The sequence below is a fragment of the Rhinoraja longicauda genome, chromosome 40 (assembly GCF_053455715.1).
Source record: "Rhinoraja longicauda isolate Sanriku21f chromosome 40, sRhiLon1.1, whole genome shotgun sequence".
Lineage (NCBI taxonomy): Eukaryota > Metazoa > Chordata > Chondrichthyes > Rajiformes > Arhynchobatidae > Rhinoraja > Rhinoraja longicauda.
The window spans coordinates 810,121-831,176 of record NC_135992.1 but is presented as its reverse complement, the minus strand read 5'-3'; the positions used below and the strand labels follow the sequence as shown (position 1 = coordinate 831,176).

The 21,056-nt window shown below is 51.2% G+C and overlaps 1 protein-coding gene across 1 annotated transcript in view; it reads right to left on the bottom strand.

Moving 5' to 3' along the window:
- LOC144611291 (glycogen [starch] synthase, muscle-like) overlaps positions 1 to 21,056 on the bottom strand; it is a 79,221-nt gene that overhangs the window by 18,639 nt on the left and 39,526 nt on the right. The window contains exons 9-12 of the mRNA XM_078430330.1: positions 15,438 to 15,497; positions 7,550 to 7,628; positions 6,274 to 6,387; positions 1,384 to 1,510 (exon numbers count right to left, since the gene is read on the bottom strand). Coding sequence (XP_078286456.1) covers positions 1,384 to 1,510; positions 6,274 to 6,387; positions 7,550 to 7,628; positions 15,438 to 15,497 — 380 coding nt within the window. The remainder of the gene's footprint in view (positions 1 to 1,383; positions 1,511 to 6,273; positions 6,388 to 7,549; positions 7,629 to 15,437; positions 15,498 to 21,056) is intronic.

Sequence of the window (21,056 nt, the reverse complement as noted above, 5' to 3'; positions counted from 1 at the left end):
GATGGTGAGGATCCCTGATGGCAGATGCCGTCTGTGGTGAAATAGAGGAGGTTTCCCAGAATGCTGTCTGAATTTAGTTTTTAGTTTAGAGATACAGCACAGAAACAGGCCCTTCAGCACACTGAGTCCACACCGACCAGCGATCCCCGCACACTAACACTATCCTACACACACTAAGGACAATTTACATTTATACCAAGCCAACTAACCTACAAATCTGTACATCTGTGGGAGGAAACCGGAGCACCCAGAGAAATCCCACACAGGTCAGGGAGAGAACGTACAAACTCCGTACAGACAGCACCCGTGGTCAGGATGGAACCCGGGTCTCTGGCGCTGTCAGGTGGCAACTCTACCGCTGTGCCACCGTGCCACCCAATGATGGACCATTAGCTGCTGTGAAGTTAGACAAACTTGGATTGTTTTTTATGGAGTGCTGGAGATTGAGGGGAGACGTTTTGGACGTGTATAAAATGTATAAGGCACAGATGGGATAGACAGTCAGGACTCTTTACCGAGGATCCAAATACTAGAGGGCGCAGTTTTAAGGTGAGAAGGGTCAAATTTAAAGGAGATCAGTTTTTATTTTATAGACAGAGTGACAGGTGCCTGGAACAGGTACCAGGGGTGGTGGAGTCAGAGTGGTATTTAAGAGGCGTTTGGACAGGCACAGGATTAGCAGTGGGTGGAGGGATATGGATTATGTGCTGGCATCAGGATCGGCACAGACATTGTGGGCCGAAGGGCCAGTTCCCGAGCTGTATGTTCTATGTTCTAAGTTACGTTTGTTTGATTAGTAATGGTGATGGGGTTGTGTGGAGAAGGCAGGAGAATGGGCTTGAGAGGGAGAGATGGACCAGCCAGGATTGAATGGCGGAGTAAACGATGGGCTGAATGGTCTGATTCTGCTCCTAGAACTTATGAACGCTGGAGATGTGAGAATGGCAGGACCCTGGCAGTGCCCCCCCACTCGTGAACCCCCTGTGGCACCAGCACCCCTTCATCCTCACACCCCTCACCCACCCCCTCTCCCCCAGTCCCACACCTGCACCTGTGTGTGCATCCCCACTCACCTGGCGTGTAACACACCTGCATGTGTGTGCATCCCCACTCACCTGACATGTAACATGCCGGTACTTGTGTAGCCCACTCACCTGGTGTATAACACGCATGCACATGTGTATCCCTGCTCTGCTGGCATGTAACATGTCTACATGCGTGTATACCCACTCACCTGGTGTGTAATGCTACACGTGTGATTCCCACTCACCTGGGATGTAACATGCCGACACGTGTGATTCCCACTCACCTGGTGTGTAATGCTACACGTGTGTATACCCACTCACCAGGCGTGTAATGCTACACGTGTGTATCTGCACTCACCTGGCGTGTAACCCCAGGGCTCGTAGTAGGAGGGGAAGACTCCCAGGTGACAGCCGCGTACAAACTCTTCGTAGTCGAGCGGCAACAGCGGGCTGGTGGAGGAGAGGAACTCTGGGTGGAAGATCACCTGTACACGCAGAGACGGTTACAGTCACCTGTACACGCGCACACACACAGTTACAGTCACCTGTACACTGAGACGATTACAGTTACGTGTACATGCAGACACGGTTACAGTCACGTGTACATGCAGACACGGTTACAGTCACCTGTACACAGACACGGTTACAGTCACGTGTACATGCAGACACGGTTTACAGTCACGTGTACACGCAGAGACGGTTACAGTCACCTGTACACGCAGAGACGATTACAGTTACGTGTACATGCAGACACGGTTACAGTCACGTGTACATGCAGACACGGTTACAGTCACCTGTACACAGACACGGTTACAGTCACGTGTACATGCAGACACGGTTTACAGTCACGTGTACACGCAGAGACGGTTACAGTCACCTGTACACGCAGAGACGGTTACAGTCACGTGTACACACACACACACGGTTACAGTCACCTGTACACACACACGGTTACAGTCACCTGTACACAGACACGGTTACAGTCACCTGTACACGCAGAGACGGTTACAGTCACCTGTACACGCAGAGACGGTTACAGTCACGTGTACACACACACACACGGTTACAGTCACCTGTACACACACACGGTTACAGTCACCTGTACACAGAGACGGTTACAGTCACCTGTACTCGCAGAGACGGTTAGTCACCTGTACACGCAGAGATGGTTACAGTCACGTGTACACGCAGAGACGGTTACGGTCACCTGTACACACAGACATGGTTACAGTCACGTGTACACGCAGAGACGGTTACAGTCACCTGTACACACACACACACGGTTACAGTCACCTGTACACGCAGAGACGGTTACAGTCACCTGTACACACACACACACACACACGGTTACAGTCACCTGTACACACACACACACACGGTTACAGTCACCTGTACACGCAGAGACGGTTACAGTCACCTGTACACACACACACACACGGTTACAGTCACCTGTACACACACACACACACGGTTACAGTCACGTGTACACGCAGAGACGGTTACAGTCACCTGTACACACACACACACGGTTACAGTCACCTGTACACGCAGAGACGGTTACAGTCACCTGTACACACACACACACACGGTTACAGTCACCTGTACACACACACACACACGGTTAGTCACCTGTACACACACACACACGGTTACAGTCACCTGTACACACACACACACGGTTACAGTCACCTGTACACACACACACACGGTTACAGTCACCTGTACACACACACGGTTACAGTCACCTGTACACGCAGAGACGGTTACAGTCAACTGTACACACACACACACACGGTTACAGTCACCTGTACACACACGGTTACAGCTGCTGCCTCCCAACACCAGCATGTCTAGCTCACTCTGCCCCATAACACCAGCACCTTGCTCCAGCTCACTCTGCCCCATAACACCAGCACCTTGCTCCAGCTCACTCTGCCCCATAACACCAGCACCTTGCTCCAGCTCACTCTGCCCCATAACACCAGCACCTTGCTCCAGCTCAGTTACGTTCAGTTCACTTTAATTTAGTTTAATTTAGTTTACTCTAGTATAGTTTAGTTATACAGCACAGGAATGTGCCAACTCGTGATCCTGACACACTAACACTATCCTACACACTAGGGACTAGGGACAATTTACAATTTTTACCAAAGTCAAATAACCTACAAAGCTGTACGTCTTTGGGATGTGGGAAGAAACCGGATCACCCGGAGAAAACCCACATGGTCACATGGAGAGCATATAAAATCCCTATTGTACTTGAGTTTGACGTATTTATGTGTAGGAAGGTGATGCTGGTTTAGACCAAAGATAGACATAAAAAGCTGGAGTAACTCAGTGGGACAGGCAGCATCTCATATATCATATATATATATATATATATATATACAGCCGGAAACAGGCCTTTTCGGCCCTCCAAGTCCGTGCCGCCCAGCGATCCCCGTACATTAACACTATCCTACACCCACTAGGGACAATTTTTACATTTACCCAGCCAATTAACCTACATACCTGTACGTCTTTGGAGTGTGGGAGGAAACCGAAGATCTCGGAGAAAACCCACGCAGGTCACGGGGAGAACGTACAAACTCCTTACAGTGCAGCACCCGTAGTCAGGATCGAACCTGAGTCTCCGGCGCTGCATTCGCTGTAAAGCAGCAACTCTACCGCTGCGCTACCGCTACCTTCTCTGGAGAGAAGGAATTCTCTACATTCTTTTCCCTCTCTCCAGAGATACTGTCTGTCCCGCTGAGTTACTCCAGCTTCTTGTGTCTATTTTCGATTGTATTTATGTACAGTATTATCTGATGTGATTGCATAGAATGCAAAACAAAGCGTTTCACTGTACCTCGATAGATGTGACAATAATAAACCTAAACCTGCCCCCCCCCTCCCTCCCACACCCACCCCTGCCCCTTCCCCACACTCTCCGAACCATCCCCACCCACCCTTCCCCTGTCCACACCCACCCGTCTCCACACCCACACTCTCCTCCCATCCCCACCCACCCCTCCCCTGTCCACACCCACCCCTCTCCCACCCCCACCCACCCCTCCCCTGTCCTCACCCACCCCTCTCCCATCCCCACACTCTCCTCCCATCCCCACCCACCCCTCCCCTGTCCACACCCATCCCCACCCAGCCTTCTCCCATCCCCACCCACCCCTCTCCCACCCCTCTCCCATCCCCACCCACCCCTCTCCTGTCCACGCCCACCCTTCTCCACCCACACACACCCCTCCCCTGTCCACACCCATCCCCACCCACCCCTCCCCTGTCCACACCCATCCCCACCCACCCCTCTCCCATCCCCACCCATCCCTCTCCCACCCCCACCCACACCGCTCCTGTCCTCACCCACCCATCCCCTGTCCACACCCACCCCTCTCCCACCCCCACGCCCTCCTCTCCTGTGTTCCCCCACCCTCTCCCCACCCATCTGCCTTTGTTGGGCATAGACTGGGTGATCACTCTGCCTGTACTCAGTCCAGGGGGAGGGTCCCTGAGCTTCCAGTGTGCCACCATGGTGATGGCCCCTCTGGGCCCCACTCGGACCCCCGCCACAGTGGCCCCCAGCTCCGTTACACTGAGGCCTAACACAAGGCAGAGGCACAGCCCCTGGGCGGGCCTGCAGTTGGACTCCTTGCCCCCCACCCCCGGCCTCCACTCCACCTGATGTTCCAGCGGGCCATCCCTGCCAGGCTGTCCAATGCTCAACATTAGCACACGCTACACAGAGGAGCTGCCTAACCTCCCAATGGCCCCACTACCTCACCCTGCCCACCATGGACCGGAAACACCAGTCGTTTCACCTTCCACAGATGCTGCCTGACCTCCAGAATAGATCGAGCATTTTCTGCTGTTGTTTCAGAGGGACAGAGTCCATAACTCCCTGAAACTGGCAACACAGGTAGGTAGGCTGGTAGAGAAGGCAAGGTAAAGATGATATGGGCATTGAGTATTAGAATCAGGAAATCATGATGCAGCTCTATAGGACTTTGGTCAGGCAGCATTTGGAGTATTGCGTGCAGTTCTGGTCACCCATTACAGGAAGGATGTGGAGGCTTTGGAGAATCCTGCCTGGATTAGAGGGTATTAACTACAAGAGAAGGGTGGACAGACTTGGGCTGCTTTGTCTGGAACATCGGAGGTAGAGAGATCTGACAGAAGTATATACAATTATGAGAGGCAGAGATGGGGTAGACAGTCAAAAGCTTTTCTCCAGGGTGGGAATGTCGAAGACTGGCGGGACATGGACATGCAGGGAGTGGAGGAATATGGATTATGTGCAGGCAGATAAGAGTTGGTCTTAGCATCATGCCATTGTGGGCTGAAGGGCCTGTTCCTGTGCTGTACTGTGTAGGACGGAACTTATGGTTGCCAACTTTCTAACTCCCAAATAAGGGACAAAAGCTGACGCCACCGCCTGCGCCCCATGTGACCTCACCCAGCCAGCGGCCATGTGCTACCGCTCCACCAATGGCGGCCGCCCGGGCCAGGAGGCGGGTTGCTACGCAACCTCCTTTCAGCGAACACACTCGACCTTGCTCCCCGAACACACGTTAGCCTGCACTGTCTGGGCCTACAGCGGCCCCCGGGCCTACAGCAGCCCTCGGGCCTAACAGTGTCCAGGCCTACTGGCCTACATTGTCCCAGCCTACAGTGTCCGGGCCTACAGTGTCCGGGCCTACAGCAGCCCCTGGGCCTAACAGTGTCCAGGCCCACAGTGTCTGGGCCTACGTGTCCAGGCCCACAGTGTCTGGGCCTAACAGTGTCCAGGCCCACAGTGTCTGGGCCTACAGTGTCCAGGCCCACAGTGTCTGGGCCTACAATATCCGGGCCTACAGTGTCTGAGCCTACAGTATCCCCCGGGTCTAATACGGGACAAGGGCGGTCCTGTACGGGACAAACCAATTTAGCCCAATATACGGGATGCCCCTGCTAATGCGGGACAGTTGGAAACCCTAACGGAACTGCAGATGCCGGTTTACAGCGAAGATAGACACAAAATGCTGGAGTAACTCAGCAGGACAGGCAGCATCTCTGGAGAGAAGGAATGGGTGACGTTTTGGGTCGAGGCCCTTCTTCAGACCTCAGATTTCTGGCATCTGCAGTGTTTTTCTTTGGGAAGGGTGTGTCAGCCCTCTCTATTCCCCCTGCTTCGTGCACAGATATCACACAATACTCCCCAGGTTCCCGGTGCCATCCACACCAGGTGCGGATCACCGGCACGCGGGCAGGTGCTCACCTTGACGCGGTCGTTGGGGTGGTTGAACAGGCCGATACGCCGGATGGTGGTGAGGATGGGATCGGTGGTGTCGTCCAACATGTTGTGTGTGCAGACGGGAGGCAACGAATTCCGCTGGAAAACACCAACACGGATCTCAGGTGGTCCACTCCACAACAATAGACAATAGGTGCAGGAGGAGGCCATTCGGCCCTTCGAGCCAGCACGCACCGCCATTCAATGTGATCATGGCTGATCATTCTCAATCAGTACCCCGTTCCTGCCTTCTCCCCATACCCCCTGACTCCGCTATCCTTAAGAGCTCTATCCAGCTCTCTCTTGAATGCATTCAGAGAATTGGCCTCCACTGCCTTCTGAGGCAGAGAATTCCACAGATTTACAACTCACTGATTGAAAAAGTTTTTCCTCATCTCAGTTCTAAATGGCCTACCCCTTATTCTTAAACTGTGGCCCTTTGTTCTGGACTCCCCCAACATTGGGAACATGTTTCCTGCCTCTAACGTGTCCAACCCCTTAATAAGCTTATACGTTTCGATAAGATCTCCTCTCATCCTTCTAAATTCCAGTGTATACAAGCCTAGTCGCTCATGTCTTTCAACACGCGTTTGTATTTATTCAACACGGACTAAAGCAAAGCAGAACCCATTCCTTGAAACCAGCGACGTCGGTAGATGGAGAAGGCGTATAGAATGGTTGCCTCCATCAGTCAGGGCATTGAGTGTAAGAGTCAGGAAGCCACTATGCAACTTTGTAGGACTTTGGTTAGGCCACGTTGAGAGCATTGTGTGTAGTTGTGGTCGCACCATTACAGGTGGGATGTGGAGGCTTTGGAAGGGGCAAAGGACGATGACCAGAATGTTGCCTGGATTAGAGGGCATTAGCTAGGAGAGGTTGGACAGACGAGGGATGTTTTCTCTGGAGCGTCGGAGGTTAAGGGGAGATCTGATAAAAGTATGAAATGATGGGAGGCATAGACAAGGTAATGCAATCAGAACACTGCCTCACAGCAGTGAGACAAGGGGCCCATGGATTTGCACCTTCCCCCCGTGACCGCGTGGGTTTTCTCAAGGTGCTCCGTTTTCCACCCACATCCCATAGGTTTGTGGGTTTGTAGGTTAATGAGCCATCTGTAAATGTCCCCCTGTGTGCAGGGAAGTGTGTGCAAAAGTGGGATAACATAGAACGAGTGTGGATGGGTGATCGCCTGTCAGACGGACTCAGTGGGCCGAGGGACCTGTTTCCGTGCTGTATCTGTAAACCTTTGGCCCTCTCTTACCTGTGCGGAGAAGAGTGCTCGCTTCATCATGGTGATGTCTTCCTGGTCAATCATTCGGTTCATGTTCGGTAACTCCCCTCTGCACCCAGACACAAACAGAGAGCCAGTCGGTCACAGGCTTTATATTGCAGTCTGGCTGAACTCTCGTAACTCTGTCAGCGTGCTCTCTGATCAGGGCATTGTTTCCATACAAAGTTACCTCTCCCATCCAGCCATTGTCAGCCCCTCCACAAGTTCGGCAAAGTGCAGCGGGTAGACCTGCTGCCTCACAGCGCCGGAGACCCGGGTTCCATCCTGACTACATTTGTACGTTCTCCCCGCGACCTGCATGGGTTTTCTCCCAGATCTTCGGTTTCCTCCCACACTCCAAAGACGGACAGGCTTGTAATTACTTGGCTTGGTGTCAATGTAAATTGTCCCTAGTGTGTGTGTGGGGTAGGGTTGACATATGTGGGTTCGGTGGTCGGTGCCGACTCGGTGGGCCGAAGGGCCTGTTTCCGTGCTGATCTCCAAACTAAAACAAATAAGAAACACCCTCAGCACCTCCCACCTCCCGAGGCCACAGGCAGAGCCACTGCCCCCAGGCAGAGCCACTGCCCCCAGGCACTGTCTGTGCGGAGTTTGCACGTTCTCCTTCAGATGGTGCAGGTTTCCTTCGGGCCTGCTAACCTCCTCCCACACCCTGAATGTGTGATGATTGGTTGGTAATTAGTCACTGAAGATCACCCCAGTGTGCTTCCATGGCCGGAGAACCAGGGTGCGGTTTATATGCACGTCTAATAGGTTATAGAGAAATACCCGGAGCAATGGGATCAAGGGGGTGCTCTGAGAGCTGGCAGGGACCAAGTGGGCCGAATGGACCCTTTCTATGACGTACAAAACAAGACAAGGGACCTCACCATCTCCATCACAGGAGACAGACTAGTGACTGACATCTACTATAAACCTACTGACTCCCACAGCTATCTGGACTACAGTTCTTCCCACCCTGTCTCCTGCAAAAAGTCTATCCCCTACTCCCAATTCCTCCGTCTACGCCGCATCTGCGCCTGGGTTGAGGCGTTTCACACTAGTGCTTCAGAGATGTCCTCATTCTTCAGGAAACGGGGCTTCCCCCTTCCATTATAGATGAGGCTCTTACTAGGGTCTCTTCTACATCCCGCAGCTCCGCTCTTGCTCCCCCTCCCTCCATTCGTAACAAGGACAGAATCCCCCTCGTTCTCACCTTCCACACCACCAGCCAGCGTATCCAACAAATCATCCGCCAACATTTCCGTCACCTACATCGGGACCCCACCACTGGACACATCTTCCCATCCCCTCCTCTTTCTGCGTTACCTCCCCCCTCAACTCCATCCAAGGACCCAAACAGTCTTTCCAGGTGAGACAGGTTCACCTGCACCTCCTCCAACCTCATCTATTGCATCCGCTGCTCAAGATGTCAACTTCTTTACATCGGCAAAACCAAACGCAGGCTCGGCGATCGCTTCACTCAACACCTTCGCTCAGTCCGCCTTAACCACTCTGATCTCCCGGTGGCTGAGCACTTCAATTCCCCCTCCCACTCCCAGTCTGACCTTTCTATCATGGGCCTCCTCCAGTGCCATAGTGAGGCCCACCGGAAATTGGAGGAACAGCACCTCATATTTCGCCTGGGCAGCTTGCAGCCCAGTGGTATGAACATTGACTTCTCCAACTCTAGATAGTTCCTCTGTCCCTCTCTTCCCCTCCCCCTTCCCAGATCTCCCTCTATCTTCCTGTCTCCACCGATATCCTTCCTTTGTCCCGCCCCCCTGACAGCAGTCTGAAGAAAGGTCTCGACCCGAAACGTCACCCATTCCTTCTCTCCTGAGATGCTGCCTGACCCGCTGAGTTACTCCAGCATTTTGTGAATAAATATCCTGGTCACTATTGATTGGGTCGGACCCAACACATTCCACCAATGTTTCTGGAACATCAGAAGCAGAGGGGAGATTATGCAAAATTTTGAGAGGTATGGATAGGGTAGACAGTCAGAGCCTTTTTCACAGGGTGGAGATGTCAAAGATTAGAGGGCATGGCTTTGCGGTCAGAAGGGCAAAGTTTAAAGGAATATGCGGGCCACGTTTTTGTTGCCGCCCACACTGTACCACCACCGCCCCCACCTCAGGGGAGGCCGCAATGGGACAATGGCACACCCAGTGCATGATGGGACGGCACGGTGGCGCAGCAGAAGAGTCGCTGCCTTGCAGCACCAGGGACCCGGGTCCCATCCTGACTACAGGTGCTGTCTGTACGGAGTTTGTACGTTCCCCCTGTGACCTGCATGCATTTTCATCAGAATCTTCGGTTTCCTCCCACTCTCCAAAGACGTACAGGTTTGCAGGTTAATTGGTTTGGTATAATTGTAAACTGTCCCTAGTGTGTGTAGGTTAGTGTTGGTGTGCGGGGATCGCTGGTCGGTCTGGACTCGGTGGGCCGAAGGGCCTGTTTCCGCGCTGTATCCCTAAACTAAGCTAAAGTGAGGCCACAATGGACCAATGGGGACACTCGGTTGCGTTGGGCAGGTTGACCCATGACCTGTACGCTCATGGAGGTCACGTGAACAGGAGACAAGCGTGTTTAATTGTCATGTGGACCGACAACGGAACACTGACATTCTTACTAACAGCAGCATTTAGGGCTTGTACTCACACATAACATAGTATACACAAATAGCTCAATAAATCAATAAACATCTCACGAGTGTACAAGAGCCCGAACCTACAGTATGTGCAACTGAGGCAGTTTATGTGCAGGAAGGAACTGCAGATGCTGGTTTAAACCGAAGATAGACACAAAAAGTTGGAGTAACTCAGCGGGACAGGCAGCATCTCTGGAGAGAAGGAAGTTTCGGGTCGACAGTAGGACAGACAAAGGAAACTCAGTGGATGTTGTTCATTTGGATTTTCGGAAGACCTTTGATAAAGTGTTGAAAATGGTACGACTGAACAAGATGAGAGCCCATGGTGTTAGAGGGATGATACTAGCAGGGAAAGACGATTGGCTAAATGGCAGAAGGTACGGTGGCACAGCGGTAGAGTTGCTGCCTCACAGTGCCAGAGACCGGGGTTTGATCCCGACTACAGGTGCTTTCTGTACGGAGATTGTACGTTCTCCCCGTGACCTGTGTGGGTTTTCTCCGGGTGCTCTGATTTTTCCCCACATCCCAAAAATGTTCAGGTTTGTAGGTTAATTGGCTTTGGTGGGTTGCAAATGTGTCCTCAGTGTGTGCAGGTTAGTGTACGGGGTGATCGTTGGTAGGTGTGGACTCTGTGGGCTGAAGGGCCTGTTTCCGTGCTGTACCTCGACAGTCGAAAGAGTGGGAACAAGGTGGGCCTTCTCTGATTGGCTGCCAGTGACTAGTGGTGTTCCGCAGGGGTTGGTGCTGGCGATTGGCAGCGAGGAAGGCAAACGCAAAGCTCGCATTTATTTCAAGGGGGCCAGAATACAAAAACAGAGATGTAACGCTGAGGCTCTGTGAGGCGCTGGTCAGGCTGCATTCGGAGCATTGTGAGCAATTTTAGGCACCATATCTGACAAAGGATGTGCTGGCTCTGCAGAGGGTCCAGAGGAGGTTTACAAGAATGATCCTAGGAATTAGTAGCTTAACCAATGATGGGTGTTTGTGGGCACTGGGCCTGTACCCTCTGGAGTTCAGAAGGACGAGGGGGGACCTCATTGCAACTTAGCGAATAGTGAAAGGCTTGGATAGATTGGATGTGGAGCGGACGTTTCCACTAGTGGGAGAGTCTATAGAGGACCATAGGCCATAGCCTTAGAATCAAAGGACGTTCCTTTAGGAAAGAATTGAGGAAGAATTCTTTTAGCCACAGGGTGGTGAATCTGTGGAATTCTACCACAGTCTGCTGTGGTCGCCATCATTGGGTGTTTTGGGAGCAGAGATTGACAGGTTCTTGAAGAGTTGAGGGGGAAAGACAGATCAGCCACGATTACATCTCAGAGAACCTCACATGGTCCACTCACACCGCCGTGCTGGTCAAGAAACCACAGCAACGACTGTTTTTCCTGAGAACGCTGAAAAAGGCCGGTCTGCCCCAACAGTTGCTGTTGACCTTCTACTGCTGCACCACAGAGAGCATACTAACATACGGCATCGATGTGTGGTATCTCAGCTGTACGGCAGCGGATAGGAGAGCTCTTCAGCGGGTCATCTGCAGAGCGCAGAGGATCATTGGGACATAGCTGCCAGTCCTGGAGGACATCTACAATGCATACGGCGGCACGGTGGCGCAGCGGTAGAGTTGCTGCCTTACAGCGAATGCAGCGCCGGAGACTCAGGTTCGATCCTGACTACGGGCGCCGTCTGTACGGAGTTTGTACGTTCTCCCCGTGACCTGCGTGGGTTTTCTCTGAGATCTTCGGTTTCCTCCCACACTCCAAAGACGTACAAGTATGTAGGTTAATTGGCTGGGCAAATGTTTTTTAAAAATTGTCCCTAGTGTGTGTAGGATAGTGTTAATGTGCGGGGATCGCTGGGCGGCGCGGACCCGGTGGGCCGAAGGGCCTGTTTCCGTGCAGTATCTCTAAAAAAAATATTGCCTCAGGAAAGCCACCAGCATCTACAAGAACTCCACTCACCCATGCCATCGTCTGTTTGAACTACTTCCATCTGGCAGACGGTACAGGGCCTTCTACGCCAGCACCTCCAGACTAAGAAGCAGTTTTATTCCTAGAGCTACAGCTGCTCTGAATCAGTCCTGCTGAGAGCCCCCCATGATCTGTCTCTGCCCCCAGGGTCATCTGGCACAACTGACCCCTGTATGAACCTTTTTTCCACTTTACCTCGTTTATTCTTTTCCCTTCTTTTGTTGTTTTTGTTTTTGCCGTGTTTTATTTATTTGATAGCATCGATATGGAAGTGGCATTCTTAATCTCGTTGTACTTGTACAATGACAATAAAGATATTGTATTGTATTGTATTGTGTTGTAAATGGCGTAGACCGGATGGTGAGAATGGCCTAATTCTGCTCCGATGACTGATGAACTCATAAACGCATGCAACCCTACACCTGTGCAAGTTCAAGAGAGCATTTGTAAACGTACAGAATCTCTTCAATCTTCTAAGGAAGTGGAAGAGTTGATGACGTTTCTTTGTCCATCACGTTTACCGCATATATGTGCTGGGTCCAAGCCAGATGTTCAGAGATGTGCTCGGCCTTGCACGTGTGGTTGTGGACAGTCGATGAAGACAGTTTGCTGGATCCTCGGCCTTCCTCTTGTAAAGTCAACGTACAGCTGCTGATGTCGAGAGCAAGGTAGTTGTTCAATTGGATTATCAATCTCCCTCCCACACTCCAACTCATCATGACTAGTCACTTGTCCAATCACGGTGGTGTAATCGGCAAATTTAAAGATGGCTTTGGAACTGTGTTTGGCTACAAGGTCAAGGTACTGTGTGAGTGGAGCAGGGGACTGAGGCCACTGCCCTGAGGTGCTCCTGTGCTGATGGCTCTCAAGGATGGAATATTATCGTACTGAGTGTGGTCTGGTGGAGGTGGTGAGGGTGAAGTCCAGTCGTGTGACGATGCATGAACTCTGAGCTGGACACCAGCCTCTCCCACCTGGTGTGTTATTGTCATATGTTGCCAGACCGAACAATGAAATTCCTACTTGTAGCAGCACATACATACACACACATACATACACACATGCATACACATACATACATACATGCATGCATACACACACATACATACATGTATACATGCACATACATACATGCATACACACACATACATACATGCATACACAAACATACATACATGTATACACACACACATACATGCATACACACACACATACATACATGCATACACACACATACATACATACATACATGCATACACACACATACATACATACATGCATACACACACATACATACATGCATACACATACATACATGCATACACATACATACATGCATACACACACATACATACATGCATACACTCACACATACATACATGCATACACACACATATATACATGCATACACACATACATGCATGCATACACACACACACATACATACATGCATACACACATATACATACATGCATACACACACATACATACATGCATACACACACATACATACATGCATACACTCACACATACATACATGCATACACACACATACATACGTGCATACACATTAAAAAACACACACAACAAAAGTGCAAAAAGACAAAAGCAATGCTCCCAAGTCTATGTAGTTCAGAGCTTATTTGAGTTTGTAGTGTTCAATAGTCTAATGGCTGTAGGGAAGAAGTTGTTCCTGAATCTGGACGTTACAGTTTTCAGGCTCCTGTACCTTCTTCCCGATGGCAGGGGTGAGATGAGTGTGTGGCAAGGGTGGTGTGGGTCAGTGAGAGTGTGGCCAGGGTGGTGTGGGTCAGTGAGTGTGTGGCCAGGGTGGTGTGGGTCAGTGAGAGTGTGGCCAGGGTGGTGTGGGTCAGCGAGTGTGTGGCCAGGGTGGTGTGGGTCAGTGAGCGTGTGGCCAGGGTGGTGTGGGTCAGTGAGAGCGTGGCCAGGGTGGTGTGGGTCAGTGAGAGTGTGGCCAGGGTGGTGTGGGTCAGTGAGTGTGTGGCCAGGGTGGTGTGGGTCAGTGAGAGTGTGGCCAGGGTGGTGTGGGTCAGTGAGTGTGTGGCCAGGATGGTGTGGGTCAGTGAGAGTGTGGCCAGGGTGGTGTGGGTCAGTGAGAGTGTGGCCAGGGTGGTGTGGGTCAGTGAGAGTGTGGCCAGGGTGGTGTGGGTCAGTAATAGTATGGTGTGGGTCTCTGATGATGCTGGCAGCCTTTATGAGACAGTGACTCTGGTAAATCCCCTCGATGGTGGGGAGGTCAGAGCTGGTGATGGACTGGGCAGTCAGTGTTCACCACTTTTTACAGTCTTCTTCACTCCTGGGCGTTCAGGTTGCTGAACCAAGCCGTGATGCACCGTGCAGTCCTGATGCAGAGTCTCGGCCCGAAGCCGCCACCATCCTCTGTCTCCACAGATGCTGCTCGACCCGCTGAGTTCTTCCAGCAGTTTGTTTCTTGCTTCAACCCATCCTTCCCAAAGCCTGTTACCCAACTTACCTTAAGCCTGGATGGAGCAACAAAGGGGAGTGGAATTTTGTCAATACTATTATTAATGTATTATTATTAATTAATTGCCTTTAACAACCAGAAGACATGTGAGGGGGGAAAGATTTAATAGGAATCTGAAGGGTAACTTTTTCTTACAAAGAGTGGTGGGTGAATGGAACAAGCTGCCAGTGGAGGTAGTTGAGTTAATGTTTTAAAAACTTTTAGACAGGTACATGTATAGGATGAGTTTAGAGGGATATGGACCAAACACAGGCAGGTGGGACTAGCATAGCTGGGACATGTTGGTTTAAGGTGAGAGGGAAAAGATTTAAAAGGAATCTGAGGGGCGACCTTCTCACATAGAGCGTGGTGGGTGTATGGACCTAGCTGCTATAACAGTATTTAAGAGTCACTTAGACAGGCACATGGATAGGAAAGGAATAGAGGGATTTATATAGGGGCAGGTGGTCTAGTGTAGATCGGTGATCAGTGTTGGTGAGATGGGCCGAAGATAGACACAAAATGCTGGATTAACTCCAACATCACTGAAGGGAAGGGATGGGTGACGTTTCGGGTGAAGACCCTTCTTCAGACTCGAAACATCACCCATTCCTTCTCTCCAGAGATGCTGCCTGTCCTGCTGAGTTACTCCAGCATTTTGTGTCTATCTTTGGTCTAAACCAACATCTGCAGTTCCACGTACACGTTGGGCAAGTTGGGCTGAAGGGTCCATGTCCGCGGTGCGTGGCTGTGACTCTATGACACGGTACTCACACCAGCAACGATTCGTACATCTTCTTCCCAAACCTCTCCTTCACTGTGTTGGCAGTGTCCCTAGGGAGAGCAGACAGGGTGAGTGGGGGGCAGGGCGGAGTGGGAGGGGGCAGGAGGAGGGAGGGGAGGGGGCGGGAGGAGGGGGCAGAAGGAGGGAGGAGGGGGCAGGAGGAGGGAGGGGAGGTGGCAGGAGGAGGAAGAGGAGGGGAGGGGGTGGGAGGGGAGGGGGTGGGAGGAGGGAGCGGAGGGGACGGGAGGAGGGAGGGTAAGGGGCGGGAGGAGGGAGGGGAGGGGGAGGGGAGGGGGTGGGAGGAGGGGGCAGGAGGAGGGAGGAGGGGGCAGGAGGAGGGAGGGGAGGGGGCAGGAGGAGGAAGAGGAGGGGAGGGAGGGGAGGAGGGAGGGGAGGGGAGGGGTGGGAGGAGGGAGCGGAGGGGACGGGAGGAGGGAGGGTAAGGGGCGGGGGGAGGGAGGGGAGGGGGAGGGGAGGGGGTGGGAGGAGGGAGGGGAGGGAGGTGGCGGAGGAGGGAGGGGAGGGGACAGGACGGAGGGGGGGACAGGACGGAGGGGGGGGCAGGAGGAGGGGGGAACAGGATGAGCAGACGGTGGTGGGGTTGAGCAAGAGGGGTGGGGATGGGGATGGGGGATGGTGGATGGGGGAGGGGAAGGGTGATAGAGGGGGGAGGGGGATGGGGAGGGGGAGGGTAATAGAGGGGAAGGGGATGGGGATGGGGAGGGTGATAGGGAGGAGGGGTGTTGGTGAGGGGGATAGAGGGGGGGAGTGAATGGGGATGGGGAGGGTGATAAGGGAGGGGGTTGGGGGATGGGGAGGAGGGAGGGTGATAGAGGGGGGGTGGGGATGGGGATGGGGGGAGAGGATGGGGAGGGGGAGGGTGATAGAGGGGGGGTGGGGGATGGGGAGGAGGGAGGGTGATAGGGGAGGGGATGGGGAGGGTGATAGGGGAGGGGATGGGGATGGGGAGGGTGAACATTCATTTGTTCTACATCTCTCTACATCACTATCTATATCTCTAGTATCCCTTTCCCCTCACTCTTAGTCTGAAGAGGGGTCCTGACCCACTGAACTAAACCGGACAGTGAGGAGGACAGTCTGAGAAAACGGAAAGACGTTAATTAGTTGGGAACATGGGCAGAACACCAGCGGACAGCATTAACTCCTGGTTGGAGTGAGGTCATGCCTGTTGTGAGGATGAACACAATTGAGTATTGAGGGCTACTTGCGTTCATAGGTCAGGGCACTGAGAATAAGAGTCAGGAAGTCATGGTGCAACTTTGCAGAACCTTGGTGAGGCTGCATTTGAGGTATTGTGTGCAGTTCTGGTTCCTCCATTACTGGAATGATGTGGAGGCTTTGGAGAGGTTGCAGAGGAGGTTTACCAGAATGCTGCCTGGATTAGAAGGCATTGGCTATAAGGAGAAATTGTACAAACTTGGATTTTGTTCTCTGGAATGTCGGAGGCTGTGGGGAGACCTGGTGGAGATGTATAACATGATGACAGGCTTAGATACGGTAGACAGTCAGAACCTTTTACCCAGGGTGGAGATGTCAAAGGTTAAAGGGCAAAGCTTTAAGGTGAGAGGGGTAACGTTTAAAGGTTGTGCGCTGGGCAAATTGGTTGGTGTTACACTGAGTGGTGGGGGCCTGGAACGCATTGCCAGGGGTGGTGGGGGAGGCAGGTACAATAGTGGTGTTTAAGAAGCTTTTGATAGTCACATGGATGTGTATGGTGTGGAGTGACGGAGGAATAGGGCGGCAGTTTATCTTGGCATTATGTTGGGCACGGACATTGTGGGCCGAAGGGCCTATTCCTGTGCTGTACTGTTCTATGTTCTGTACAGTGAAGGACCTGCAGTGTCCTGTGGGTGGCAGCACAGGCTGGGGAGGGACGTGTGCCGATCACTTGCTTTCTTTTGCGTTTGTATGAAGTGTAAGAGGAGGGAATTCTTGGCACAAGTGTTACAGAACTCTGGTGGCAAAAGCGGGAATATTGTGTGGAGGGTCTTACTGCCTGACTAGACACAAGGCGTATTCAAGAGCGAGTTGGATGTGGCTCTTCGGGCCAACGGAATCAAGATATGGGGAGAAAGCAGGAACGGGCTACTGATTCTGGATGATCAGCCATGATTAAATTGAATGGTAGTGGCCGAATGGCCTACGCCTGCACCTATTTTCTATGTTTCTAAGACGTGACTGTCTGGAGAGGGTGCAGGCAAGATTGTTTCTGAAGAAGGGTCTCAATAGACAATAGACAATAGACAATAGGTGCAGGAGGAGGCCATTCGGCCCTTCGAGCCAGCACCGCCATTCAATGTGATCATGGCTGATCATTCTCAATCAGTACCCTGTTCCTGCTTTCTCCCCATACCCCCTGACTCCGCTATCCTTAAGAGCTCTATCTAGCTCTCTCTTGAATGTATTCAGAGAATTGGCCTCCACTGCCCTCTGAGGCAGAGAATTCCACAGATTCACAACTCTCTGACTAAAAAAGTTTTTCCTCATTTCTGTTCTAAATGGCCTACCCCTTATTCTTAAACTGTGGCCCCTGGTTCTGGACTCCCCCAACATTGGGAACATGTTTCCTGCCTCTAACATGTCCAACCCCTTAATAATGTCCAACCCCTAAAATAAAGGGCGGCACGGTAGCGCAGCGGTAGAGTTGCTGCTTTACAGCGAATGCAGCGCCGGAGACTCAGGTTCGATCCTGACTACGGGTGCTGCACTGTAAGGAGTTGTACGTCCTCCCCGTGACCTGCGTGGGTTTTCTCCGAGATCTTCGGTTTCCTCCCACACTCCAAAGACGTACAGGTATGTAGGTTAATTGACTGGGTAAATGTAAAAAATTGTCCCTAGTGGGTGTAGGATAGTGTTAATGTGCGGGGATCGCTGGGCGGCGCGTACTTGGTGGGCCGAAAAGGCCTGTTTCCGCGCTGTATATATATATGATATGATATGATATGATAATCTTATATGTTTCGATAAGATCCCCTCTCATCCTTCTAAATTCCAGTGTATACAAACCTAGTCGCTCCAGTCTTTCAACATAGGACAGTCCCGCCATTCCGGGAATTAACTTAGTAAACCTACGCTGCACGCCCTCAATAGCGAATATCCTTCCTCAAATTTGGAGACCAAAACTGCACACAGTACTCCAGGTGCGGTCTCACTAGGGCCCTGTACAACTGCAGAAGGACCTCTTTGCTCCTATACTCAACTCCTCTTGTTATGAAGGCCAACATTCCATTGGCTTTCTTCACTGCCTGCTGTGCCTGCATGCTTCCTTTCAGTGACTGATGCACTAGGACACCCAGATCATGTTGTATGTCCCCTTTTCCTAACTTGACACCATTCAAATAATAATCTGCCTTCCTATTCTTACCACCAAAGTGGATAATCTCACACTTATCCACATTAAACTGCATCTGCCATGCATCCGCCCACTCACACAACCTGTCCAAGTCACCCTGCAACCTCATAGCATCTTCCTCACATTTCACACTGCCACCTAGCTTTGTATCATCGGCAAATTTGCTAATGGTACTTTTAATCCCTTCATCCAAGTCACTGATGTATATTGTAAATAGCTGCGGTCCCAACACCGAGCCTTGCGGTACCCCACTAGTCACTGCCTGCCATTCTGAAAGGGACCCATTTATCCCCACTCTTTGCTTTCTGTCTGTCAACCAACTTTCTATCCATGTCAGTACCCTACCTCCAATACCATGTGCTCTAACTTTGCCCACCAATCTCCTATGTGGGACCTTGTCGAAGGCTTTCTGAAAGTCGAGGTACACCACATCCACCGGCTCACCCCTGTCAATTTTCCTAGTTACATCCTCAAAAAATTCCAGTAGATTAGTCAAGCACGATTTCCCCTTCGTAAATCCATGCTGACTCGGAACGATCCTGTTACTGCGATCCAAATGCTCCGCAATTTTGTCTTTTATAATTGACTCCAGCATCTTCCCCACCACTGATGTCAGACTAACTGGTCTATAATTTCCCGTTTTCTCTCTCCCTCCTTTCTTGAAAAGTGGGATAAAATAAGCTACCCTCCAATCCACAGGAACTGACCGGAATCGAAAGAACATTGGAAAATCATCACTAGTGCGTCCACAATTTCTAGAGCCACCTCCTTAAGCACCCTGGGATGCAGACCATCAGGCCCTGGGGATTTATCAGCCTTGAGTCCCATTAGTCTACCCAAAACTTTTTCCTGCCTAATGTGGATTTCCTCCAGTTCCTCTGTCACCCTAGGATCTCTGGCCACTAGAACATCTGGGAGATTGTTTGTATCCTCCTCAGTGAAGACAGATCCAAAGTACCGGTTCAACTCTTCTGCCATTTCCTTGTTCCCCATAATAAATTCCCCTGCTTCTGTCTTCAAGGGACCCACATTTGCCTTGACTATTTTTTTCCTCTTCACATACCTAAAAAAGCTTTTACTATCCTCCTTTATATTATTGGCTAGTTTACCCTCGTACCTCATCTTTTCTCCCCGTATTGCCTTTTTAGTTATCTTCTGTTGCTCTTTAAAAGAGTCCCAATCCTCTGGCTTCCCACTCTTCTTTGCTATGTTATACTTCTTCCCTTTTATTTTTATGTTGTCCTTGACTTCCCTTGTCAGCTACGGGTGCCTCTTACTCCCCTTAGAATCTTTCCTCCTTTTTGGGATAAATTGATCCTGCAACTTCTGCATTATTCCCAGGAATACTTGCCATTGCTGTTCCACAGTCTTCCCTGCTAGGGCCTCCCAGTCAATTTTGGCCAACTCCTGCCTCATGCCTCCGTAATCCCCTTTGCTATACTGAAATACTGACACCTCCAATTTTCCCTTCTCCCTCTCCATTTGTAGAGTAAAACTTATCATATTGTGGTCACTGCCTCCTAATGGCTCATTTACCTCGAGTCCCCTTATCAGGTCAGGTTCATTACATAACACTAAATCCAGAATTGCCTTCTCCCTGGTAGGCTCCAGTACAAGCTGTTCTAAGAATCCATCTCGGAGGCACTCCACAAACTCTCTTTCCTGGGTCCATTACCAACCTGATTTTCCCAGTCTACCTGCATGTTGAAATCTCCCATGACCACCGTAGCATTACATTTGTGACTTGCCAATTTTAGCTCCTGATTCAACTTGCACTCTATGTCGAGGCTACTGTTTGGGAGCCTGTAGATAACTCCCATTAGGGTCTTTTTACCCTTACAATTCCTCATCTCTATCCATACTGATTCTACATCTCCTGATTCTATGTCACTCCTTGCAAGGGAGTGAATATCATTCCTTACCAACAGAGCTACCCCGCCCCCTCTCCCCACCTGTCTGTCTTTTCTAAATGTTGTGTACCCCTGAATATTCAGCTCCCAGCCCTGGTCCTCTTGTAGCCATGTCTCAGTGATTCCCACAACATCATACTTGCCAATGTCTAACTGAGCCTCAAGCTCATCCACTTTATTTCTTATACTTCGCGCATTTAAATACAACATTTTAACTTCGGTATTTACCTCCCCACTCACACCGGTCACAATTGGCCCTGACCTTACTCTCATATCCCTTCTAGAACTTCCCTTCCCATTCATACGAGAGTCCTTTACAGTTCTCT